The sequence below is a fragment of the Pholcus phalangioides genome, unplaced genomic scaffold (genome assembly GCF_987345545.1).
Source record: "Pholcus phalangioides strain wild (caught in Gottingen) unplaced genomic scaffold, Ppha-v1.0 ptg000011l_1, whole genome shotgun sequence".
Classification (NCBI taxonomy): domain Eukaryota; kingdom Metazoa; phylum Arthropoda; class Arachnida; order Araneae; family Pholcidae; genus Pholcus; species Pholcus phalangioides.
Genome location: NW_028301604.1, coordinates 1,002,984 through 1,030,906, shown reverse-complemented (window position 1 = coordinate 1,030,906; position 27,923 = coordinate 1,002,984). Strand labels below are relative to the sequence as shown.

General features: G+C 33.7%; 1 protein-coding gene across 1 annotated transcript; it reads right to left on the bottom strand.

Moving 5' to 3' along the window:
• Positions 1-27,835, bottom strand: LOC149079919 (biogenesis of lysosome-related organelles complex 1 subunit 6-like). The gene is made up of 6 exons (XM_089238806.1): positions 27,581-27,835; positions 23,911-24,073; positions 21,666-21,762; positions 18,365-18,452; positions 2,920-3,006; positions 1-699 (listed from the first exon to the last, which is right to left on the bottom strand). The coding sequence occupies exons 2-6, from the start codon at positions 24,065-24,067 to the stop codon at positions 580-582; spliced, it is 549 nt and encodes a 182-aa protein (XP_089094932.1). The 5' UTR covers positions 24,068-24,073; positions 27,581-27,835; the 3' UTR covers positions 1-579.
• Positions 27,836-27,923: the final 88 nt, after the last annotated feature.

The following is a 27,923-nucleotide window of genomic DNA, read 5'->3' as shown; positions in this document are numbered from 1 at the left end:
TTGATGTTTAAATGAAATTTTAATAACATAATAACATCACATATGCAAATAAAAGACAAATTGAAACAATAAAAAATTCAATTTCATAATACTCATTTTTTTTAAACAATTTTGAAGATATTTTTGCATCTGAAAATTACTTTATCAAGCATATTCAAATTAGTGGAACATGCCTGCTTATATTGGGTGATCAGTTTAAAATTTTATCCACTGGGAAAGTATTATATATAGTGTCGAAAAATTTTAAACAGAACACTGTAGTATTGAAAGATTTGAGAATAAGCATAAAGTTCCCTGTATATGGCAATAAACAAATGTAAAAATATGTTGCAAAACAAACACCAGACCCATTGTCTAGATCTGCATCAGAACAATTTTTAGTCACATTTTTGTATTTGAAATATTTATGCTTCTAATTTTTTCCCCTTGAATACTTGATTACAGCTCAGCAAAGTGAATTCAGTATGCACATCTGAACTTTCTAAATGATCTCCTAGATTTCTGGGTGCAGTTGTGTTTCAGTTACTATACATAAACTGATATTAAAATGGATGCCACAGGTATGAATAAAGTATCAAGTTAAGAGTTTGCAACTAATTTTGGAGCCAGTTGTTTATCTCTCTCGATTTCTTGGTCTCTCTGAAGTTCTTTATACAAAGCTTCTTTCTGCTTTTGTTGTTGTAGTCTTAATGCACGTTTCTGCAATAATAAAATAATTAAAAGTACATGATTTTGTAAAGTTTGAAGAAAATAAACAAGTTATTACATGATGCATGGATAAAAGGGAGAATCTACTTGAAATGCATAAGAATATATATCATATAAGTAAGATAATAAAATAACCGAAAAAATAAAATTTAAATGATAAAAAAAAATGTCAATGATGCTGAGATATATTTTAACTATAACGATAAAAAGTCATTGCCTGAAATTTTTTCAGTTAAGCTCTACAATTTGGATTATTTTCTCAATTCATCACACTAACCTTTTTTTAAGGGAATGATAACATGGATTTCATGTGAAATTCAGAAATCTTTCTTAGACTAAAAACATATTCCTTGCATACTGATACAACCCTCAATCTCTGGGCAAATAGTGGAAGATATACTACTCCACATATGAGAGAGAGATACAGAAATTTTTAACCTTTCTTTTCCAAAATCACAAATCCTCAATAAGAGATTCAGCAGCCTATGTTTCATCACCTATATAGGATGGGAGCAGTTTATGGGTTGAACATTTTCAAAGGTGGGCACCTTTTTACTTGATACTTTCCCTGGCACCATTTCACAGGCAAGTGTCATAGTAGAAATCAGACAAAAAGTCAGTAGAACATTTCTAAAACCTCTTTAAAATGCCACATCTATTTCCCTAAATTAAGCTTTCTTAGGTGTTGATGTTTTTCACACGCACAAACATGTTTTTCTTCCCCTCCCCCAAACCCATAGATTAATTGCTAGTGGACAGAACCAGCTTTTGTTAACATTTTGGTAAGAGAAGGAAAGAGACAATGTTTGAAATCTGCTTTTCTTCTCTCTTCGGGCTAATAAAGGAACACACACAGCCATAGTAACGAGCCCCCCCCCCCCCCACCCCAAGTGTTAGAAAATGACAACAAAAATGTTTCTCTAATTTACACTTTATTGTATTACTAGCTATAATACCTGGCGCTGCCTGGGTTTTCTTCGATTCAATGGGAAGATTGAAAAAGTGACAAACAATTACAAAGGAATTAACTATTATACATAATACAGACAGCATTAAAGAAGGGACAAACCATTGTCAAACCAGCAATGTGGCTCTAAGCGATAAGTAAGAAGCAATGTTCTACACGCTAGCTTTCTGAGAGAAGCTGGAGTTTTACCTGTTCTTAAATGACTTCATTAACACCTGCCAAGAGCAGATGCAAATACCATTACTCAGGAAATACAAAAGTTTGTGAGTGGTAATCTATACATAGACAGAATATTTAAAAGCTGGAGCACTGAAATTCCAATCATTTGTCAGGTAAAATGTGTTAGAAATTCATGTCTCTAGCATTATTGTTCGTTTATTTTAGAATATCAAATGTAGCTTAGCAATATCTTCACCATGTCCAACCAAAGCTTGTACGCTTGTTCATTTCTAGAAGCAGAAAACTGTGGTTGCCTTATGTGCGTAGATATTGGTAAAAAAGTAGCGAATAGTCACATTTGGTTTTCTTACAAAGAGGAGAAAAGTAATACAAGAATGCAACAGAGGTCCCTACTCCAACACTTGCAGAAGCTACGGACATGTTAGAAAAATTAATGCTGTCAAAGCTCAAAAATCACATCATGCATTCTTTAAATCAAATTGAAGATTTTGTGCAATGTTTAAGAGCACAAAAAAAATTAAATTATAAATAGAATGAAATAGCTTTTTTTGCTCGTTTACATTTTATACTACATAGTAAATGACAGATAGGATTCAATACATTTTCATGATTTATCAGGTTTCTGATTTTTTGTGAAATTATAGTTACTCTATATTGATGAGTTTAGATAATTTGAACTTTTTGCTGTCCCCTTGAGCTTCAAAATAACCAAGTTCGACTGTATAACGTGCTGAGTAAAGTTATAGTGGCCTTCCTTAACTCAGCGACTCCCCAAGTTGTGACAGATATAGTTTTGTAAAAATTATAGAATTTCTTACTAGTCAGTATAGAAACTGTTTTTTCTTCATTATTTTTTTTCTATGCAAAAGACTGTACCATCTGGTATCGGTTTCATAACTTTGAGCTTTTTTGTGATTACCTCAATGTAACCGAGTTAAAAAATTATGATCAATTCAGAATAAATAATTCTGACATGTTAATTCATGAAGTTAACAATAAAAGTTACTCTGAGAATATTTTTTTACAACGTTTTGCAAATTTTACAAGTTGATTGTTTCACCTACTTTCAATTTAACCGATTTCTCATGAGCGACAGTCATCTCTCTCTTTATATGCTGAAGTTTTGTGCTGTATAACTTGGCTCTCGAGCTCTAAATTGAGATAGTACAAACATAAAAATATATATACAAAATAATTATTTTTCAGAAGCACTTCTCTAATACCATTCAACATCCTTTCATGTTAAAAGCTGATCATTATAAGTACTTTTAATACATAATTCACTTTATCATCTTATTTACGTTGAGCAATTTAGACATTTTTCAAAAAGTACAGGTTGGGCAAAAAGTCCTGGACACATTCTAAGAATTAATAAAACCAATTGACATAAAAAAATATGGTTTGCACTAAAATACTTATCACGATCTAGAGTTTTTTTCTTTGTTTTTGATAAAACTAAAAAAAAACATTTAAAATTTCATTCAGAATGCACTGTATAATGAAAAAGTCAACATAACACAAACGGTGCATAATTGATGTTTGCAACAATTTTCATTACTTGAAACTGCAACATTTCAATATGAGCACCCTTTTAGCTTGGCCTACATCTAAGTGGATGAAAGAGTGCTCATGTTGAAATATGGTAGTTTTAATCAATGCAAATTGTCATAAATATTAATTATACCCTGTTCATGTTATATTTTATGTGTTGAGTGTTTCATTATATAGCGCAGACTGTGAGTGAAATTTTGAACATTTTAAATTTATTGAAAAAAGCTTTAGGCTGTGATAAGTATTTTAGTGCAAATCACAATTTTTTTATGTTGGTTGATTTTTTTTTTATCAATTTTTAAAATGTGTCCAGGATTTTTGTCCACTTTGTATTTATTCTGCATTACTGTGAGAAATACAATCAGTAATGTATGCAGGATTTTTATTAAAAGGGGGGTTCTTCCTAAGGGGTTTTTTTTAAACTGTAAAAAACACCATAATCCTGGCTCAGGTGGGGGGAGGGGTTGACCCCTTAACTATGTAAAGCCAAATGTTTGAACAAAATGTGTGCACCAGTTTCTAGGAAAAAGAAAATACTTTAAACACAGAGAAAAAAATCCATTTCCCAGTATCTCGCAACAGTTCATTTCCAACATCCCACTCTGCTCAGAAATTGCCATATTTAAGCAATGTATGCATTAATATAAAGTGGTACTTGAAAATGGTGTCTTTAATCAAGTTGAATCTGCAACTAGAATAGTTTGTGAATGCTGAGTATCCTTTATCTTTATAGCAAATGAACGACTGAAGTGTGTGTGTCAAGTTGTACGTTTCTTGTTGAACATGTTTCAGTTGGAAACAACTTTTCTGCTATTGATCCTGGGGTTATTAACTTTTTTTGTGGATAAACTGAACAATAAGAGAATGATTCCTTGCTTTTGAAGAACCAACTTAGAACTTTTGAAGGAAAGGTTAGGGTTAATTTTCAAAGACCCGCTGGTATCAGTTAGCGTGGTAAGTCAATGGGAAGGATTCAGAGCAAAACTATGTTTTGCACGAATCTAGGGTGGCAGATAACATTGGCTCTGACCCAAAATCATTTTTCAGGTGCGTCAATAATGGAAGTAAGGGGACAGCGATAGGAGGGTCTAGGGTAAAGCAATGTATGTATGTGTAGTGTTTTCACTGACTTTTTCATGCCAATCTTTAACTGTTTAAAGGCTGAACTATGAACAAAGTCACTTATTGTTTTGAAATTTTGAATTTGAGATCCTGTTGCGTGCCTATACACAGATTAACTTTGAAATTTGAAGAAAAAAATTTTTTCTGTGTTTTTCACGATGTTCCATAAATGGAACATTGGCACTTTGGGAGAGGTGAAAGCGGAAACTGGTATCACCTATATTCTCACGATTATTTATTTCTGGAGTAGTTATTACATGAAATTTTCTACTACAAATTCAAATTCGCAATACATACTGGACTTTTAACATAAAAATTAGTGCCGAAAATTCAATTTTTTTTTACAATTGTCCGTGATAAAAGAAGGAAAACACACATATTTGATGGGCCCATTCGCCACATTGGTAGCATTTATACAGTGTTTTTTTTTGGCTAACCACACACTGTCCTTTTGTCGCAGACACATTATAATGGCCATCAGATGACATCTTTTTTTCAGTGTGCAACATGGAACTGGATAAATAATTAACCCCTCCTTCGTTTGTAAAAGGTTCATTGTTCACTTCCAAATGCGAAATACGATCCACTTCTCGCAACTCTAAATGAATTATCCAACATGCTATAATGGTCATATTGGCAAATCTTTTCCAATGGAATCCAGAGCTGCGGTTTTGATCGGATTCTAGAAAGTTTTTTTTTTATCCCATGCAATAATTTTTTTTCCGATCGCTCAAAGCTGTTTGCCTTTTCTTGAAACTTGAGTGTTGCACTTACGTTTCGCTCCTTCTTTCTGCCCTACATCTTTTGAAGAACACATTTCAGGAGTTTTCTAACACCTCATCCTCGTTGTTGCAAAATTACTTAGCATTTCACATACATCAGTTGGACCTGTTGATACTACTAGATCATTTTCAACAATATCACCTTCATCCATGATCCCATTTTCATTAGCACATAATTAACATACATCTACATTCTCTAAATCAGAATCTGAAAGAGTTTCTAAATATCCTACAGGTTCTTCTAATGCGAGATATCTTTTTGATATAGTTACATTCATCTGAACACAACAAGACTATCTAGGATTGTCGAACTCGGATTGATTAGTCTGCAGTTCGCAAAAACATACATTTCTAAGAATGCAAGAATAAAAAAGTACTCACCCAATATAAACAATCCACCACAGAAAGCATATTCCTCTGTGCCATATTACCCAGAATTATCCCCTATACACATGTCAAGTGATGACAACACCCTCGGGTTAAATTGAAGCAGCGCACTGCACATTAGATATCTCTAGAATACCGCTCTCTTGAAAGGCCAATGTTCCATAAATAGAACATGCATTTTTGAACACAAGTAGCTCTTTAATGTTTGACAGTACAAAGAAACTAACTGATTTACTTTGATTTATATATTCAGTAGTAGAAAGACACAAAATAATTTTTAATTTACTTCAAAATTGAAATTTTGGCAAATTTTAATTGAAATGGGGAAAAAATGCCCAAAATGTCAAATTTCAAAAATCTTTATATCAACCTGAAGTTTCCGAATTTATTTCAAAAAATACTTTGAACTCTCCACTATATACGTATAAAAACCAGAAAAGTTTTAATTAATTTTTATTTGATATTTTTTGTAAATGAAAACTATGGCCTTTAAACAGTTAATAGCGAAGGCAATATGCAAAGTACCGGTGTGGCCTTGGGATGACAAAGCCCTCAACAAAATTAAAGTGGAAAATATGGAGGTCCTGATACTTATAAAAAAATTTATGTGTGAGCAAGGCACCAGGACCAGACGATATCTATCCTAGGGTCCTCATGAAATGTGCTAATGAACTGTCTGGACAAGTTACACAGATTTACAGAAGTAGTGTTGCTGAAGGTCTCACCCCAAAGGATTGGAAGCTAGCTAATATGGTTCCAATATTCACAAACGGTAATAGAAAACCTGTGGCCAATTATCGTCCAGTGAGTTTGATAAGCTCCTTGAAAATTTTAAAATTTATCAAAAATAAATAAATAACGTTTTTCAAAAAGCCGTCATAAAAAAATTGTGAACAGGAAAACACTTTAAATGGGAAATCTTAATGAGAATAACCTATTGTTTGGACCATGAAAATAAGTTATACTAAGTGGAAAAACATTCTAAATGGGAAGAACGTTATAAGCAGGATCAACTGTATATTTGTTTTAGATTTATTACATGTGTGGAATTCCATACATCAAATTCCCGGTGCTAATGAGCTGATTTGCAAGCTTTTCCTACTAGTAGACAATGAAAGCATAGGCGGAGATTGACTTGGAAGTCTGGGGGGGCAACATCATTATTGCAGATCAGTCGAATCCACCTTTGACACTGGAGGGCGTGGATTGCCCCCCCCCCCCCCGTATCTCCGCCCATGAATGAAAGTAAATGAACTTTTGGATAGAACATGTTATTAGAAATGAATTACTTGATTCACGGGTACCTTCTTCTACCCAGAACAGGGCCCACCACTCAGTCTCAATGAAGAAATATAAGCAGGTGGTCAAAGACCTGGGGCATGCTGGAAGAAAATCCATAGAGATACCAGTGAATTATGGGAGGGCATAATTTTTTTCAAGATGAATTTTTTTGAGAGTGACCCACTTTCACTCAAGAAGGACCCAAATTTTTCAAATAGCCTGGGTCCCAATTAGAGTACAGTGGCATCTCTGGATATTGATATAAGTCTTCTCTATCCCCAATTATATCTAGAGCTTTAACAACAGCAGATGTGAAGACAGAGTCAAATGCTTTATCAAAAGCAATTAAGGCCATATGCAATGGTAATTTGTATTCCCTGCATCTCTCTGTGAGCTCCCTGATTGTTTGAATTTGTACTAAATCCACCTCGAAAACCTGCTTGTTCTTTTGGTTGGGCTACATCCAATGTGAATTAAAGCCTATATGTCAGCACTTTGATGAAGATTTTATAAATTAATGATAGGAGACTGATTGGTTGATAATTATCAATAATTATAATTATTGATATCCTCTTTTCACCCTTAAGAAGAACCATCATTGTGTTATTCCAATCTTCTGGCACATACGATTTTGTGAGCAAAGCAGCTAACATACTGTCAAATTATTCTTCTGCTTCTTCAATGATGTCTATTGAAATCCTATCTTCACCTGGGGCATTTCCCTTTTTCATACATCTTATAGCCTTGTAGCTTTTTTTTTTCAGCACAGGTGCTACTGGTACAAATTCTGCTCCATTTTCATTTCTTCCTGCTCCCTTTCCTCTGTTCCGATGCCTTTTTCTTCATGTTTGCATAGAATATTATAAAATTCCTCAGAAATACTAATAATTTCATTTCCATTTTTTGTGATGGTTCCATCTTTCCTTTTTAGTGCAAAAATTTCCTTTCTTCCAACACATAGTTTACGTTTTGCTGATTTTAAGCCCCTATTATCTTCCAGTGCTTTCTTTACAATATTGCAATTGAACTTCCTGACATCTTCCTTGATCTGCTTTTGTACTTTGTCTCACAAAAATTTCTGTACATTCCACTTTTGATTTAGGATCATTCTTCTGAATCTGAAATTCTCTCCAGTCTTTCATCAGTTTCTTTGTTTCTTCTGTCATTTTCCTCACTGGTTTGATTTCTCCAGTAACTTCTTTTGCTGCTTCTTTTAGGGTAGTGGTTAAATTTCTGTTCATCATGGCAATATCTTGTCCATCTTCAGTGATATTATATAACAAATCAAATCGCTTATTCAGCTCTAACTGGAATTTATATCAATGTTCTTGAAGATTTGTCATATCAATGACAGTTTTTGTATTTTTGCTCTTTCCATTCAAGTGTTAAGCATTATTCTACATCTCATCAGTCAAGGATCGCTTCGTGTACTGAATTTGTTGAGAACACTGCAGTCTTGAATCATATGTTCCATTTTACAAAGGATTTAGTCGATCTCGCTTGTTATTCCAGTTGGGCTACTTACAAGTAACTCCAGTTGAACTACTTTTCAAAGTCATGGCATAGCTCGATCATGACAGACGGTGATCATTTGATCATTTTTGTCGCACCATGGTCATTTTCTGCACACAAGGGATAATTAGACTGGGACCTACAATTTATTGCCGATTTCGAACAGCAGGCTTGTTTTTTTTTTTTTTTTTATACTCATCGAGAGGTTGGTGCGCTAACCCCTCAATGGGGGACTCCCAGCGGTAGCAATTTTTTTCTGCGGTCATGTCACCGTTTCTGTTGTACCCCTGTGTCAGGAAGGTTTTCTGACAAGGACGAATCGGGTATCGAACTCACGACACCTCTAAACATCTTTTGGTACTTTAGGCGAGTATCTTATCGACCTAGGCTACCGCACTAGACAGACGGTGAGGAGGAGGAAAAAGAAGATATTAAAGTTGGTGCAGAGGTTTTTTCCACAGTACTTTTTGTTAAAACTGGGAAAGTATGTCCCACGTGGGACACGTGAACAAAATTTTTGTTCCTTTCCTGAAACAGGTATTTGATGCAGTATAGCATGTCAGTAGCATCTCTGTAGATCCATGGTAGGGCTGGGTGGTACTGAAAATTTTACATTGTCAACCTTACATCATGATATAATGTTGTATCGATATGCCTGCCACCTTGATCATAAGCGAATACAGGTTCCTTGAATGGGGAGAGGAGGAGTATTGTGAACGAGAGGGGGGGGGGGCAAATTTCAACTTCCACCTAAGCCAATAGTATAACTATTTTACTACTGAACCGGAGGAGGGAAATGGGGAGGTACCCCCCCCCCCTTCACGGTTTCCATCCGACTTTGACATGGGAAGGTTTGCTACTATAGTCCGTTTCAGGTTAACTTTGCAGTGAAGGGGAAACTACGAGGGAACCGCATCACTCATTGCTATGGGAACAAAAGCCTCTTAACCAATGTATCGATGCGCGGCCTCAGTAAGATAGGGCTGATTCTCGCCAATCTCACTGAGAAAAATATTTTTTACGTGTAACGTAATTGCACAGTTAGATTAGTAATAATTATAGAATTAAAAGAAAACCACTGCCGATACTTTCAGAAATTAAAGTGAGGTTTTTGAAATCATTTGCTTTGTTTTTTGATTAGAAAATGTTTTAAAATTTAGAAAAAAATAATTATCTTCTATCAGCGTGTCACTTACTCTTCATTGATGGGCCGTAAGTAACATTAAAAATTTCAAAAAAGTCATATATTTTTCTGCAATATTTCCCTTACCTCAGCTGAAATTTATTTACAAAAAAAAATCCAAACAATATTATGAAAGCAACGTATAATTTTAAAATACTGTATATTAACCATGGCTCTCAAAAACTTGGGGATTTTTAATTTTTTCTTCAATTTATATGGAAAAAATTAATGTTAAATAAAATTAAGAAGAAGCAGGTTAACTCTGTTTTCACGTGTAAATGCAGGAATAGCACCAAATAATAATAATGATACGGAAAAGTTTAGAATTTTTTTACTCACTTTTCTTGCCGAAATTTCCGTCACTCGACCTCCCCCCTTCCCCGAACGGTATACGTCGATGCCACTTGTTTTCACGACAGCTTTAGTCTTTTGTTACGGTTGATGTGCTGCTCATGGTTATTACGGATTATTCTTATGGAGTTTTGTTTACAACGAATATTCAAAAACCAAAAATATAGTATTCAGGAATGGAAGAGCAGAGAACTTTAGCGTGGCTATCTCTGGTGAAAATTAAGACACAACTGTCACATAACAGATGAAAGCCCAAACCACTGTGAACCCCCCCCCCCCCCACTCATTTATTGTATCTCAAGAGACGCTAAAGGCAAGGGGCATGAGGAGAAACAGGTGGATGGAAAATGGCGTCCGTTCGTGTGAGTGGAAGTCGCGACTCTGTCAACACTCTCCGTGATCGGAAACTAAAACTATCCCATAAACATGGCAAAAAATAAATAATTAAAAAAAGGAGGACCTATAACCAAAACTTCTGCACCCATAGAGGGCCTCTCACAAGTCACAATAGTATTGGCACTCTCGTGGAAGAGAAACACTTCTTGTAATCTATGAGTGAATATCTGAACTCACTGAAGCCTATTTTTAGGAGAAAATAAAATTGATTGAATATTCGCTTTTATGTAAGCCTACAACTGCATGTAAAACTGAATGAAAAATTGTATCATTATGGAAAATTCAACCAAATAACGAAAAAAAAAAAATGTATATATACAGTATATAATTGTGTAACGAAAAAATACACGACAGCGATATTGGCAGGGAAAATTTCTATGATATCGCGCCACAGTGTCGTTGCTGTTGCTATGGATTTTTAATAACGGTAACCAATATTTTTTATAATTTAAAGATTTTAAACAAGTAAACATCGGTTCAAAACGATTTTTTTCAGTATTTTTTTCAAAATCATAGAAAAAATTTAAATATTCTGTATAAAGGTTCATCTTAAACCTCCGATATATGAGAACTATATTTTGCGGCGAAGGAATACACTCTCTACCTTTCTTTTCACTGCAAAGTTAACCTGAAACAGACTATAGGATCAGTCAGTGAACACAGTTGAATCCAATTTTAATGTATTGCAAATCCCAATATTACGAAGTGAAGAATCTGTTATGACGAATTGGATAACAAGTTTCTGAAAATCAACAAAAGAGTTCCAACATTCCAAAATCTCAAATCTCAAACCATCCTTAGTTTTCCCGAGGTACCATAATGCAGTTTTCACATTACATAACTCCTTATCCAGCTACACCATCTACTGGTGCAAATATGCATTAAGCCATGACTTTTATGTAGATTTGTTAATTTTGCTTTCATTGTGAAAGCTTGCGCACACTGGAGAGCCACGAAGAAATAAAATAAAGTGCACTTTGATAGCCATGACGCCCAGGTTACGTGCTTTTCCCGAACTTTGAAATCCCACATTTTACGGTTCCATCTCTTTTTTTTTTTTTTTTTTTTGGTAGTGTCCAACTCTCTCAATTTTGAGATTATAAATTTTCTTTTCCATAGTAAGTTTTATGTAAGACAACCAGGATCATTCTGTGTCTTATCCCATCATATATTCATCTCCCAAGAAAACCAAAAAGAAAGTCATTTGTTGGGGGTCCTGTCTCTAAAAATAGGAATCTTATCAGGGCAATTAAATGTGATTACATATTCAGGGCTCAGCACGGATCATGACCTCAAAACTAGTGAAAATAGTGACCAAAATGTTCAAAAAAGAGACCAAATAGTGACCAAAATGTTTAAAATTGACCAAATAGTGACCAAAATGTTAAAAAGTGACCAAATAGTGACCAAAATGTTTAAAACTGACCAAATAGTGACCAAAATAATTTTAGACAGAGACCAATGGACATTGAATTTTGATTATTACCAAATTGAATGAATTGAAATTGAATTTAGTTTTTACTAAACTTTGTATTTCGATGGAACTCATTGAAATTGGTTTTTTTTACATAGTAGTGTGAAATAAATCAAACTCAAACACATTCTGCTAACCAGAAAAGTTTTGAATAACTTATCGAATTTATCAACAACTATGTGTGAGAGAGTAACATTACATCCTTTTTAAGTAACAGTAGCATGCCTTTCCCCCATGTTGCTTTCCACAACCCATCTTAAAATCAATTTAAGCAGGAAAAACTTCAAAAACAGGAAAAAATTTTCACATTCAAAGGAGGAAAAAAAATGAAATAACACAAAATTTGAAGAGAGAATTTGTCCAATCTACATTCTAGTGGATTTTTCATTCATGTTATGCTATGAATGACAGTATAGAAAATGTACTCAAACTTTTTTTAACTAGTACAAATTTTATTTACATACCTAGGTTTGTATTCCAACAAATTTTAAGAAATTTACTATAATGATTTAAAAAAAAAAACCTATAAAATTACATTTTTACAATATTATTTTAAATTATTAAATTAAAATATTACTTAAATTACTGAATTAAATAAATTATTAAATTGAATAAAGTATTTAAATTATTGAATTAACTAAATTATTTAAATTATTAAATTAACTAAATTATTTAAATTATTAAATTAACTAAATTATTTAAATTATTAAATTAACTAGATTTTAATTATTGAATTAACTAAATTATTTTAATTAGTAAATTAACTAGATTTTAATTATTGAATTAACTAAATTATTTTAATTGTTATACGCTGAGGAGGGCAATCCACCCCCCCCCCCCCAGCGTCAATGGCAGAGTCTACTGATGCATACATGATGTATATCAATTGTCATCTTCTGCACCCCTAAGACCTTCAAGTCTATGGCTGGACTGGGAAGGGTGGGGCACCAAAATAATAAGGCCCTTTGTGAGGGAGAAAATAAACCAGTTTTGAAATTGTTTGGTTTGAGAGAAAAATTTGTAAATATATTATTTTTCTTTTTTTTTTTGCACACAACATACACCCCTGCAAAAAAAACATTTACTCCTTTACCCAGAAACAGTATAATTTTGGCCCCTCCACCCGTAATTTTTAACAGAAAAAGACCTTCCCCGGTAAATTTCCCATAAACCTTGTAAGCACCAACATGGCGGCTTTTTTCCGCGCCAATCAATCGCCGTTTTGCGGCGGTCAATTCAAGATGGCTGACAAAGGGCACATAAAATTACAAAAAAATATATAATTTATAATATGAATCAACCTAATATGCGAACATCGATAGAAATATATCGGGAAATACGGAAAATTAGGATAAAATGAACACAAAAATCGAATCAACGACCAGTGCCGTCTTAAGGCATGGGCCCACAAAAATGAGATCTGGTTGAAATTTTCGAGAATGTTTGGTAGGGCCTCAGAAAAATCAATTGGCCTGGGGCCCATGATACTCTTAAGACGGCCCTGTCAATGATATACGGGGTTTATAAATGCAGTTGATACAGAGTTTATGGATGCTGCTGTCAGGGTTACCTATTTTAGCGCGAAAAAAAGTCGCCACGTTAGCTCCGACTCCTCCCGTAATTTTCAACGAACAAAAACAGTGAATTTGCCCCCCCCCCTACCCGAGGGTCCCGATTTACCATGGCCGTAATACAATATTTTTTTCTGGAGGGGAAACGTAATTTTACTGCCCCTTGACTGTGAAATTCGATAATTTTGTAAATAAATTTAATTGCCTTTTCTTAAATATACCATTCCATCAAAAATGCCGTTCGAGGCATCGTCCCCCCCCCCCAGTTTTGGATCTGATCACGGTATGTAGCAACCCGGGCCGCAAGTCCGAACGAAAATTTACTATCGCCCGGTATCCATTTTTTTAACGGAAAAAGAGTAAACTCGGCACCCTTCCTCGTTCAACACCCGTGGAACCAGACCCCGCCCTCTCCTATTGCGGTCATAACAGCGACTCGAGACAAAAATGTTTTAATAACTTTCGAGGTTCAAAAAGGGGATTGTTTTACACAACACGATATTAAGTCAACAATCGGTATCGTGAAGATGCTCTAAATTAAGTTCCGGCCAGAAGCGGATAAAGGTCGGTTGTTGACGGCCCCGGGCATAAAAAAAAATTAATATTAGGCCCCTTAAATTAGGGAAAAAAGTGTAAAGTAGGGGTCAGAGGCGTGCTCGGTGTGCCCATCGTTAAATCTGTCTCTATTTACGGCTCGCATGCACGTTAACTGAGTTTTTATCAGCCTGATGACCAATTTTCATCTGATTTGGAAACCCTTGTGTTCAATTAAACGTTGAATTGCAGGATTCTGTGATCTTTTCATAAACAGTTCTCCTTTCGATCATACGTGGGGCTACGGTTTCTTGCTGAGATTTAAATCCAGTTAGAAAAATAGAACGAATTTTATTTCTAGATAGATCGCGATTTTCAGTCGAATGATTTTTTTTATTGTAAGTAAATTCAAAATACTTGCGAGCTTCTTTAACCTTGGCCACTTACAAGAGTATTCTCCAAAGCGTATTAATAATATGCTTAATACGTATTAATAGTACGCATCTTTAATACACGCGCTTTGGTATTCTCCCGCTGCACGTAAGTTAGTTTCTGCACGGGCTCTCTTAAATCGTCATTTCAAATATTAAAAAAAATTAACAAAAGTAACGATAGAACAAACAACAAATGAAACTTGCTCGATGCTCCAAGAAAGGAATTCGGCCCTTAGGACTAAACTTTTTAAAACAAATAAAATAAAGGATCAATTTTAAAATAAGATGAAAATGAAAGAACGAGTGAGCACGCGTGGGGAAATAAGAAAGAATGGTAGTAGGAGGGGGGGGAATTCTTTGTTGTAAGTATTTTTTTTTAACGATATTTTTACGCCTTTTACGATATTTTTTTCCAACCGGCTTTTCCATAAAATGACTCTTTAACCAAAGAGCTTTCTTTCCAAGCGCCTTGAAATCAAGTTATGCTGACGTCACACGGTATGCTCCCGGGAAGATAAGACGCCTTCATGTATAGGGGTTCTACGGGAAGGGAGCTAACGATCGTAGTTCAATGAAGGGAGGGAGAAAATTAGCGACCTTGAACCTTTAAAGTTCTTCCTTGAAGAAAATAAAAACACTGACAGCAGAAAAGCGCGCGAGACCAAGGTTTTTTTGCTAAAAAAAGTGACCTGGGCCTGAAAATACGTAATAAAAGTGACTAGTTTCTAAAAAAGTGACTTTTAGTGAAAAAAGTGACCTGTGCCGAGCCCTGCATATTACGCATTCTATACAATGATTAAATAGAGATTATATTTATATAGGTATCCTTTATCTGCAGTATTTAGAATTATTTTTAATTTTTGAGTTTAGTCCTTTACTCAAATCAATTTTTAATTTGTACATTTCTCCCCTTAATGGAGCATATTTCTATTTGCAAAAGAATTGTCTAGTTTTTATTTACAGAACTGGGAAATTCGGCCTGATCATTGTGAGATTTTTGGGCCTTTTGAGTCTCAGGTATTCATCACTTCGGTATGGAGAGATGTTATGCTTAACATCCTGTTATGATTAAAATGCTCCCATTCTGAGGCATCAATTTGTTCAAAGAGATTTTTTGAGTGTCTCTGAACAAAATCAAAAATAGTTTCAGTTTTTGTGTCTTGTCTAATGAGTCAGTTTTTCAAATAAATCAATTGGCTTTAAAGGCTTTGTGTAAAATTTTATTTTGTTTTCGTTCAATCTGGATAATTATGGTGTTCAACATGAAAAACCATACTGGCAGCACATACAGCAGTGTTGGTAATAGTACAAGCTCATAAAGAATTTTATTTCTGTGTGAGATCAAAATTCTGTTTTGTGTAATTCTTCCAATTTTTTGGGCCCAATAGTGAATCCTCAAATCGCCTCATCACAATGTGGCTTGTCAAAGATAACAGCGAGATATTTAGCACTATCTGAAGGTTGTATTTGAATGTCATTTACTTCTAGTGTGGCAGAATGTGGCATTTCGTGTTTGATACCCACATGAATGGTTTTGGCTGCATTTAATCTGCTATTAACACACCATCTTTTAATTTCTTTGGTGCTTTGCTGAAAGTCCTCCAGCGCCTGCAACAGGTTGATGGGGTTATGAGCAACTGTGTGCTGTCAACAACATAAAGGGCCATAAGGCCCATGCGGCTTAGTATGATACGATAATATATCGTTCATATGGTAATTATGTATGACTAGCCTGAGAACGCTTCCTTGAGATATAGATGCTCTAATTTGTCTCTCACTTGAAAGAGTCTCATTAATTTGGACCTTCAAGGTAATTTTTTTACAAAGTAACCAAGATAGGAGGCATATTCATACTAATTAGCTTATGCAAAAGCCCATTGTGCCAAACTTTATCAAAACTTGAGTAATCGAACATGGCTAATGCTACTGTCTCATGATTTGTTTTTGCTCGCTGCAAATACTTGATGACCCTCAGCAATTGGTGGTCGTGGAATGTTTATTTCTAAATCCATGCTGTTCTGGGATTATAATGTATTGATGAAATTTTTGAATAGTTACCCTCTCATAGACTTTTTTGAGAGAACTCAATAATGATTTTGGTCTCCAGAAAGAAGCAAATGTCAGATCTTGTCCCACTTTTGAAATCAGCTTAACCACTGTGAATTTCTAAAATTTTGGGAATTGTTTGAATTCCATTAATTTATTAAATATCAGATTCAGATATCAATGTTCCAAAATGATCTCGTAACATCGGTTTCAGAGGATTAATTTGTTGAATTGTTAGGGAAGAGGAACTGTATTTTTCTATGGTTTGTGAGGAAGAAATTTTATCCAATACAGTGCATGAAAAAGGAAATAAAACCTGGGGAAAGCCAGTGCTACGTGTTAGGAATGTTTCATATTTTTTCTGTTTCAAAATGAGTGGCCTCAAAAGGAAAAAGTTTTTGATTAAAGAAAAACTTAAGATCATTTCAGAAATTGATGGAGTAAATAAAAACAATCTGGCATCAAAATAAGGCACATCTCCATCTACTCTTTCAACATTTTTTGAAAAATCAGACCAAGTTGGCATTTCAAATTCAAACAGCAGCTATAGTATTCTTTTCCAGCATGGGCCAGTCTTCTTTGACCACCTGCTTATATGCCTTCATTGAGACAGAGCGGAGGGTGATGATCTGGTAAAGAGGAGTTATAGGATTCCATAGAAAAGACGACTAGACGTTTAAATTTTAAGATGTGAATGTAACTGTCTTTTCAGGATATTTGTTCAAGACATTTTCCAGAAGCATTCATGGTTTCAAGACATTCATTCCCGAAATGTGCCAGTTACCAGCCTACTCATATGAGAAAAGACTGGAATTTGCATGTGCTTTTGAATGCAAAATGTTTCAATCAATTCACCCGTTTGGGCATGTGTATACATTAAATGGAATTTTTTGATTCCTCTGCTTTTTTTTCACAATTTTTTTTCTAGCGCCTAGATTTTTCTGCAATTTGCCCCGCCCTGCACTAAGCAATGCCGACTTAGTGAATAAATATGCTTACACAATTTCTAGACATCTGATGTAAGAAACATCAGAGTTGGTGATGCCAATTTATCAAATACACATGCACGATGTCTAGGAATCTGATTGTAATAGTACAAACTCGCGGCAGGTGGAGGGAGACCACTCCATTTAAATGAGTGCTTTAAAGTATATTTTTGTTGTTAATTGAAGAATTCTCACCTAAATATCACAAGTCAGGTGACTTGGTGTTCGCTCAAGATCAGTTGGACATTGAGGTGCTTATCGATCCTAAACGAATGCTAACAGACTGTTTGTGGAGAATATGCAAATCAGTGATGCGATCAATGGTGATTGGTTGTCTCTTTGTTATAAAAGGCTGAGATAATGTCATCTCTTGCACTTGTAATTCCGCTTCAGTTGTATTCAGCTGTACTTCACCACTCATGGTTAACTCCACCTGGGGAGTTAGAATGCCATAGTTTGGAATGTCTCTATAGTCCTCCAAGTTCCTGAACTCGCACAAGGCCGTTTCTTCATCATGTAAGGCTAACCACGGTAAAAGAACAGATGAACTGACTCCTGGTGAATGGACTGATGACTTGGTGATATCAAATTTGTAAAATATCTAAATCTAATTGTTTAAACATTGTGTAAATTAAATCTAAATTGTTATGAGTTCCAATTATAAACTCTTGTTGTGTTTGCTCATGATACTTACTTATTATTTTATCCCAGTTTTGACAAAATTGTCACAAAGATTAGGCAGAAAACCTCAAAGTACATACCTAAAAACATTCAAAATGTGCATAATATTCACCTTTTCAAAAAATACATGAAGTACAATTATTGGTCCTCAAGTGGGGGAGGTTGGATTGATAAAATGAAAAAAATTTCAGATAAAAATAGAATACAGTCTTACTCACAACTTCATCAAGATTATACATTTTCAGTGTCTCAATGAATCTTGTGTTTTCTTGCTGAAGTGTTTCGATGACAACATCTTGATTTTTACTATAATATATTTATTTGAAAAAAAAAAAATCAGCTTGCACTCACAAAAGGTGGAAAAAACAAAATTAACTCAAAAATGCTTCATATATAACTTACCTTTAAAATTTCTTTAAAAAATTTACTAGTAATTCAAGGCAGGAAATCTCAAAAAATGAACTATTGTTGTATACCGTAAAATGGGGGTGAGTAGAAACAGTGGGGTGAATAGAAACAAAACTTCATAAACATATAAAGCTGTGAATACATATAAAATGACTAGGAAATAATTTGAATTATTATTTTTTCTATGTTGGAAATACTTCATACCAACAGGGAAACAATGTTTTGTTCTGGTTGTTGCAACATTGTCTGTTGGTTAAACTTATTATATTCATAAGTTTTTGTCTAAATTTTACACCTACACTGAATTTGTCTGGTAAGTAAAACTCTATACTACATATAAAAATAAATATCAATGTAAAGACTACCTTTAACATCAATATGAAACTTTAAGGACTGATTATGGTTTTAATTTCAATACAATTAGTTCTGGGAAATTTAAAATTTTTGAGGTTATGTTTTTAGAATGTGTGGGGTGAATAGAAATGCAACATTTCAGGTGTTTCTATTCACTCCACAACCCAGGAATATATTTTTTTTGTTTTTGTGTGCCATACTGGTACTGATACTATATAAAAACCTATTTCTCGCCTGATTTATTTATTTTACAACTAACAAAGCTGTATTTTTTCATGGTTGCAGTTAATATGCTATGGAAATACAAACCTGTTGTTGGAGGATATAAAAAAAATAGTCCGTTGATAATAGTTTCAAAAAGACTCAAAAGGAAAAAGTTTTTGATTAAAGAAAAACTTAAGATCATTTCAGAAATTGATGGAGTAAATAAAAACAATCTGGCATCAAAATAAGGCACATCTCCATCTACTCTTTCAACATTTTTTGAAAAATCAGACCAAGTTGGAATTTCAAATTCAAACAGCAGCTATAGTATTCTTTTCCAGCATGGGCCAGTCTTCTTTGACCACCTGCTTATATGCCTTCATTGAGACAGAGCGGAGGGTGATGATCTGGTAAAGAGGAGTTATAGGATTCCATAGAAAAGACGACTAGACGTTTAAATTTTAAGATGTGAATGTAACTGTCTTTTCAGGATATTTGTTCAAGACATTTTCCAGAAGCATTCATGGTTTCAAGACATTCATTCCCGAAATGTGCCAGTTACCAGCCTACTCATATGAGAAAAGACTGGAATTTGCATGTGCTTTTGAATGCAAAATGTTTCAATCAATTCACCCGTTTGGGCATGTGTATACATTAAATGGAATTTTTTGATTCCTCTGCTTTTTTTTCACAATTTTTTTTCTAGCGCCTAGATTTTTCTGCAATTTGCCCCGCCCTGCACTAAGCAATGCCGACTTAGTGAATAAATATGCTTACACAATTTCTAGACATCTGATGTAAGAAACATCAGAGTTGGTGATGCCAATTTATCAAATACACATGCACGATGTCTAGGAATCTGATTGTAATAGTACAAACTCGCGGCAGGTGGAGGGAGACCACTCCATTTAAATGAGTGCTTTAAAGTATATTTTTGTTGTTAATTGAAGAATTCTCACCTAAATATCACAAGTCAGCTTCAAAAAGCTCAGACTTCCAAGACAAAAAAAAAAGGACTAAAGTTAACCCTATCCTTTTCAAAAGTGTTAAGGACTTCATGGATGAAGATTATGGGTCCTCAAACTTCAAATCTCGATGACCCAAACCCTTGTGGCTCCAAACAACCCAAACCATGGACAAAACAATCCAAGAAAAATAGAAAACCTGTTGATTTGTCACCAGAGGATGATGGTGTCTATTCAATGCAGGATAGCAATGAAGAATTAATTTTGTCTTCTTCAGAGGAAAACATGTCTATTGATAAAGAAGTTGAAAGTAATCCTTCAGACACAAATACATCCATCATCCCGGGTGGATATATAGCAGTCAAAGTGTATGGAAAAATAAAAACTCCTTTTAGATGCTATGTTTGTAAAGCAAGTTACACCTCAAGGATGATGGTTTTGTTGGAACATTTTTGAAAAGAATGTCACAAACCAAAAAATTCACACTGACCAAAAAGATTCTTTTGTCTCCAGAGAAGATGTCATCAAAAAAACTGTCCTCGCCAATTTTGACTACAAGTTCAGATTTCAAAGATACGCTAATTTTTAAAAATGATCTCACTGATGTTGGAGTTTATTAATGATGCCACGATTATGGTGAGAGAAGAGTTGCATTATATAGCCTACAGTATAGCTTTTACTAAGACATTTTTGTTTATTTTACTTGCTTTTATGTTAATAAACTTATTGAAATAATATAATCATGTAAAAATATCATAAATTGCTAGGGGCCAGACCTAGGTTTTGGGTAATAATTTGTAATTTTTTATTTAAGCTGAATAGGGAAATTTGCAATCCAACTTTGAAAAGTTTCTCTACTCACACCATTTTACTGTAGTTTACGTAAAGTTTCCAGATGCATCCATGGAATGCTTTGAAATCTCTCTCTGAAATGTGAAGCGTGGGGGGGAGGGGTCTGGTCCTTTTATCTTTCAATATTCAATGTATAGTTTATGAAAGATATATGGCAAGGAAATTTTTGTTCATTTAAAACTTTTTTTTTATTAAACCATTACCTCTTAATATTCATTATAAATATGCATGATACAAAGACTTTACCCGCTGTCCATTATACTGATCATAGATATCTTCTCTATGAAGGAGATGAATACTATGAAAGCTTAGTGAGCTCAGAAACAGTTAATTCCCGATCCCAGATAATTTTGTTGATTAACGAATGGGACAGCCATACCACTCATACTGTTTCTTATCAAGAAAATTCATATGTAACACCAACCACACTGTGCTATATAAAAACATCATGTTTGGCTTTTATAAAAAATATACTATATTTTTTCTGTAGAAATCGGTCACCTTTTTATTTGATAATATTGCCTATAAAATATAAATTTACTCACTTTAAAAAAAAAAACACTCATGTAATATTCTTGTTTTTGAGATATTTGTATAACAAATTTTTGCATAAGTTCAAACCTGGCACAAAAAAGTGCTTGTTATAAACTACAGTATCATTTCTGTTACTGATACTTCAAATTGAACGACTAAGAAATTAAAAACTACTCATTTTAACTACTTAGGCAATACTTACTTTATCTCTCTCAAGTTATAGGCCATTTTTTTTAAATCTTCTACATGATGAGAAAGCAATCCATTAGTCAACTGGGATAATATTTTTTCTGAAATATCTAAAAAATAAAATTTTTAATTAATTAATTTACACAATATTGTCAGTTTGTGTTATATTGTGTTTGTGCCAATATTGTCATTTGATGGTGACAGAGATATTGTTTTATATTTTTCAAAAATTCAACAGCCATGGGTGAATAAATGACAGTGGAGGGGAGCTTTTCCCAATCGGCTATGATATGCAGGAAGAATCTAAATTCAAAACAGTCAGTAGAAGTGAAGATATAGCTGTTTATTCAAAATAAACCCTATTTTGCTAAGTAAATTGAACACATATAATCAGTAGCATAGATAAAATGGACAATAAAATTATATATTATCTGCTCTATCCTTTTTGTATGTCGAAAAATTCAAATTGCAAGTTATAATTAATATTTTGTTTTAATTATAATAAATTAATGTTTAAAAATAAAATATTGTAATATGTGAAAAAGGTAAGTTTTTGATCATGCTATATACATGTTATATTATTTTGTTCAAAACATTATCTAAAAGCATTCATTTAGGTTTTTGACAGTTTTGAGGATTTAAACCAGTTTTTGATGTTAAAAACACAACCCTGCCACCAAAGCAGCATTGTTGAATGCAGGGTCACAAATAAAAATTAATATCGTAATTCCAGATGCTAATCTTTATAGATTTAATTAGTTTACCAGGGGACACTGAGCATATCCCCAATTGCCCCCACTTAGTTACAGCTTGGTCACTGCTTGGTTTTTCAGCTAAAACACATTGTGTTGCAGAAAACTTGAGTGGTTAAAAATGCAATATAGACATAGTTTCTTTCACAATACAGGTTGCATGGTTTAAAAATACAAAAGAACATTCAATTAGGCTATTTTACACTAAATACTACAATATCTATACAGAGTGGTCATAAAATAACTTCACTGATATACAAGCTCCTGGTGGCTGCAACAATCAATGAATGAGATTGAAATTCAAGATATAAATGTTTTGAAGTATGGCTTGAGAGCGAGGAGAAAAACAAAACCCTAGCTCTCATACAGTCAGAACAACATAATTTTCAAAAACTCAAATTGCAACATCCACTTTTATGCATTTCTAAGTAATTGGTGCAATTAAAAATCATGAATGGCTTTGAAACAGTACCCATATCATGATAAATGCTGGTTTAAGTCTAAGAAAAATAAAAATGTGAAAACCAATGAGAACAGAAAATTTACAGAAAAGCTACTCTCACTACATGAAGAAAAAGTGACTGTATGGTGCAGGATAACAAGCATAGGTCTATTGATTATTGTCCCTTAGTTTTTTAAAGATTACTTTTTCCGGATCTACGAACTGATTTGGCCATATTCTGGTTAGAACTTATAGTAATAAGTAGTCCCTATGAAGTAATGCTAACAAATTATATCATTCCCAAATTAGAACAACGAATGCTTTATCTGATGTTGTGTGGATGCAAGATGAAATGCTTCTTAATGCAACAGTTTGGTGGAAGAATTACCTCTCACTATTTCATGTTTCCATGGCCATTGCAATCTCCTGATCTCACTCCATTAGATTTATAGTTATGGGGAGGAAGAGATTATTCTGTTAATACCAGAAATCAAAAGCGTACATATCAAATCCAAAAACTGTAGCATGTATCAAATTTGAAAGATGCGATCAGACATGAGATTCGGATTCCTCTTGCCACGTTGCATTCTACATTACTCACTACCTATTATTCAGTGCACCCATATCTCCCCTATGCAAAGTGTCATTATGTGTAAAGGTGGGCACATAGAGCATTTGTGAAACAAATAAAAAAAGAGTTGTTTTTCTGAACTTATTTGTTGCTTTCATGTTTTTCTTTGTCTTCGTCTTGGGTTAGTACTTATCATGCTGTGTGTACTGTTCCAATGTCATTTACGGTTTTTCACTGCACTGATCACTTAGGAATGCATAAAAGTGGGCATTGTCATTTGAATTTTTTTTAATTTTGTTGCTGTGACCGTAACTGTAAGAGCTAGAATTTAGTTTTTCTCTTCACTTTTTAACACATTCATTGGAGCACTGAATTTCTCAAATATCTCATATTTTATTCGCATTTGTTGATCCCTGTGGCCCTTAGGGACTTGTATAGTGGGAAAATTATTTCATATATGTCACCAAATATAATATATATAATTCATACATACTAAATGTGTGCAAGTCTTTGTCTTGAATTTCAGGATCTTTGTCTTTGTTCTCTTCTCCAGCAGACACTGTGAGTTCATTAGCTAAATACTCTTTCTTGGAATAACCCATTTCAGAATTAATAATTGGAGAAGCAGGTATTTCAGCAATGCTATTCATTTCAACCTGTGATATAATAATTATTATACATAATTACATATGTACATGAGCAGTAGCCACTAATATATGGGATATTCACAGCAAAATTATAATTGATTGTGGATGTCTTCATGCTGTCATGAAAGCTTTTTAATAGAGAAGCTATTTTTGATTTCTTTATATCAATCCATTGGATACTTATTTTGGCACTGATCAGTCATTGGGAAAACTGCCAACTGGTGACGAAAAGTCAGGAGTTGATGTTGAGGAAGTGTCTTCTACTCTATTAGTAGACTTATATTGTCAGCTTGCTTTATAAAATTTTAGATGGATAACTATCAAGATTATTTTCTATAACTGTAGAGTGTATTTTCTGTTAATGTTATACCTTTATGATCTTGCCCTAGTTAATGGCTAAAAAATTGTTTAATTATTAGTTTTGATTGAAGTAAATAATTAAAGGTATGACCCGTTTCGAATGTTTTCTGATGAATATATTTTATCTTTATATATTCATGTCTCAATGATCGAATGTTTGGCTCATGGCACCAATATATATGCCATGCTATCACGACACTAACACGTTTCACACATCAAAAGGATTTGCTAAAGCAATGACTCAATGCGAATGCAGCAAAGAAATAGGGGGAGTGGGAAAAATGTCCAACTCAACTGATTCATTTAAAGTAGAAGTGCTCAACCTTTTGCAGAGTGCAGCCACTTGAGTGATTGTAAACCAGGGTACTGCCTCAGTTGCCCTAGCTAGTTACGGCCCTGATTGTGGCTTGACTATTTATCAAATATTTATCACTTTCTTGGAAAAGTGACCAAATCACTTAAGTGGCCGTGACAGAATAGTAAATATGTTGAATGGCAAGCTACAAGTTTACAATCATCAAAGTGGCTACGGGAGACTTACAAAAAATGTACTTATTTTGCATAATTTTTTCCTTGTTAAGAGAGCCCTCAAGAAAATGTCGGCCCGAGAGGGTATGCTACGGCCCTAGCCACAATCATACGAAATGTTTAAAGCTTTAGGATCTTTTCTCACCAAGGAAAAGTATTGCTAAAAAGGAATTATACTATGGTTGTTTCCCACAGGACTACGACGGCCATTTGTTGAGCATGTATGATTTAAAGGAATTAGAATATGTCTAGGAAAAAAGCCACCACTATAATGTGCATGTGATTTTTTTCAAGTACTTAGTGTCATAAATTTTAAATTTTAGTGGTTAATATAAGAGTTTTTATGGGAAATTGTATAACTGAGGTTAGGAAAATTGTTTCGGAAATCTGTTAGAACTGAGTCGTCATGTTTAAGAAAGGAATACAGACCAAAAATGGCAAAGTTACTTTTCGTACTTTATAGTATATGGGTCATTCTCATGAAATTGGACAAAAAATGAAAAAAGAAAGTTAAAAAAATTTCAACCAAAAAATCAAAAAAAAATTCTTAGGGACACTTCTTTATCTTATAATAAATGAAATATAGTCAGCAATGAAGTTTGTTGAAAATTCATGGTGAAAACAATTAATTTAAGTTGAGCCATGTTCAGAGATAAGCAAAACTGACATGCATACATGCCAACCTTAGAACCAAGCCTCCTCATAGCGGCAATATTCATTGCCTGGGGAGTGCTCTTCCCCCTTAAATTTTTTTTTCATACAAGTTTTTTCTTGTGAATTTTTTTTTATTCAAATCAATTTTCTCTCTTCAACTTTAGAAAAAAATTTTGAATCACATTCTATATCGAACTAGTGGTAATACCTGGGTTTCCTTCATATACTGGGAGCATTAAAAAACTGACAAACCATTGTTTGGAAACAAAGTAAACATTCCAAAGTCATTGTTACCGGACAGTTTTTTTACCCCTAACATTTTTTATTTCAATAACTATACAACCCCTTGCAAGATAAATGACACATCTGAGCACTACACGTTATTTGGATGCTTTTCTAATTGCAAGTACAGTTTTTGCCAATAACCTGGGTCCCGATCCAGGCTAATTAAATTGGAATGACATCTGATTCTAAAAATGAATATAGTGAAATTTCACAGTAGAAAGTGACTGAGAAAAAGCAGATGACACAGTACTTCTTTATTCTGGGAATGATCATCAACCATTGGATCATATTATTAACAACGATTTAATCAAAGTCTGAAATTGGTTTCGATCAAATGGTCTCGAAATAAATATTCTAAAGACAAAATACATTAGTTTCTCAAACCTCACTAATTTGGATAAGTGTAATCTCATTTTTCATAATAAAAATTGTCCTAAGGATCTGTTATGTACCTGTACTTCATTAGAACAAGTGAGCTCTATTAAATACCAAGGTATTGTTATAGATCGAAATTTTAAATGGAAGTCCCATGTAAAACATATCCAATCAAAACTTTGTTTTATAGTTTATAAATTTTATTATCTAAAACATTATCTAAATACCCATTTTTTGCTGTCATATTACAAATACAAATACAAATACAACGCCACAACAGGCAAAATGCCCAACGAGGTGGCTGATAAAAAGATGCCCATAAAAATATGGTTGTCATATGTTTCAAAAATACAGCAACCCAATTAAAAATGCAATTAACACAAATTACAAATTATTATTATTCCCTTTTTCATTCTCATCTATTATATGGACTAACTGTTTGGGGCAGTGGCTACATCAATACGTTGCGACCCATCATCCAGGCCCAAAAGAAAATAATCCGATCACTAACTGGCAATTACCCAACTCCGTCATTTGATCTCTACCGGCAACTTAACATACTCCCTTTGTCGTATTTATACTTTTATAAATTGATTCTCCTACTTACTAAAAAACAACTCAGTCTCCCTCTTAATTTATCAAGGACATCAAATAGATACAATAACATTCTAAATATTCCCTTCATACATAAAACAGTGAAGAAAAACCATTTTACATATCTTATTCCAAAATTTTATAACAAACTGCCTCATGATATTATTTTTCCCCCTTCAATACCGTTACTGAAAAAACTTTTAAAAAATTATCTTTTCTCAATAGCTAACATCAACGATCATTTTTGAAAAACAATAAGAAAAACAACAAAACAGAGCTCTATTGGTCAGTGCTAAATTGAATTTTATAAATGTCTAAGTACACTTCCTGCTGTTTGCCTCCACATGTTGAAGTCGCTAAACAATTCTCGCATCACTCTAGCATTCCATAATCTTCATTTATAATGTATATGAAAGCATACTGTATATCTGAAATGCGGTATTGTATTCTAAAATTGTATACTTGCTCACAGATGCAGAATTATTTCGATACATATATCAACTTTTTCCCCCCTCTTTTTTTGTTTATTCTGTCCTTGCAATTGCATTGTAATTACTCATCGATACTTCGTGTTCATCAGTACAGATCCACGGGATCTCTTAATGAATTTGTTTCATTATTATGTACTATTTCATCATGTTAAATAAAGTTTCAAAAAAAAAAATAAAAAAAATAATGTGTCAAAGTATAACAGTGTTCTCCACATTACAATCAACTCACGGAGGAACTTCTAAGCAACACGAATTTCTATCTTGAACCTCTTTCCAGCAAGGGCTATAATGCGGTCTCTTCCTGCGGATAATTTCAATTTCAAAAAGTACTACATATGTGTCACAAAAAAAAATTCTACACTTGAAACAGATCAAATTTTTGAAATGGAATCAATCTTGTGTAAAATTCTAAGATTTAAAAACAAAATCTCAAGGATATCAGCTGTTTATCTGGATTGTTGTCAAATAAAAGTCTGCTTGCCTTGACTTGAATTGAACGAAATTCGGTTGAAACGTCATGACCTCATGAGGCTTTTCGAATAGACGTCATAATCATCATGAGCATCACTTTG

Coding starts and splice junctions, on each gene's coding strand:
- LOC149079919 (XM_089238806.1), bottom strand. CDS start 24,067: ATGAATAGCATTGCTGAAATACCTGCTTCTCCAATTATTAATTCTGAA. Junction 3,007..18,364: donor TGTATAATCTTGATGAAGTT/GTGAGTAAGACT, acceptor ATCTCAATTTAG/AGCTCGAGAGCCAAGTTATA. Junction 700..2,919: donor AGAAATCGGTTAAATTGAAA/GTAGGTGAAACA, acceptor TTATTATTGCAG/AAACGTGCATTAAGACTACA.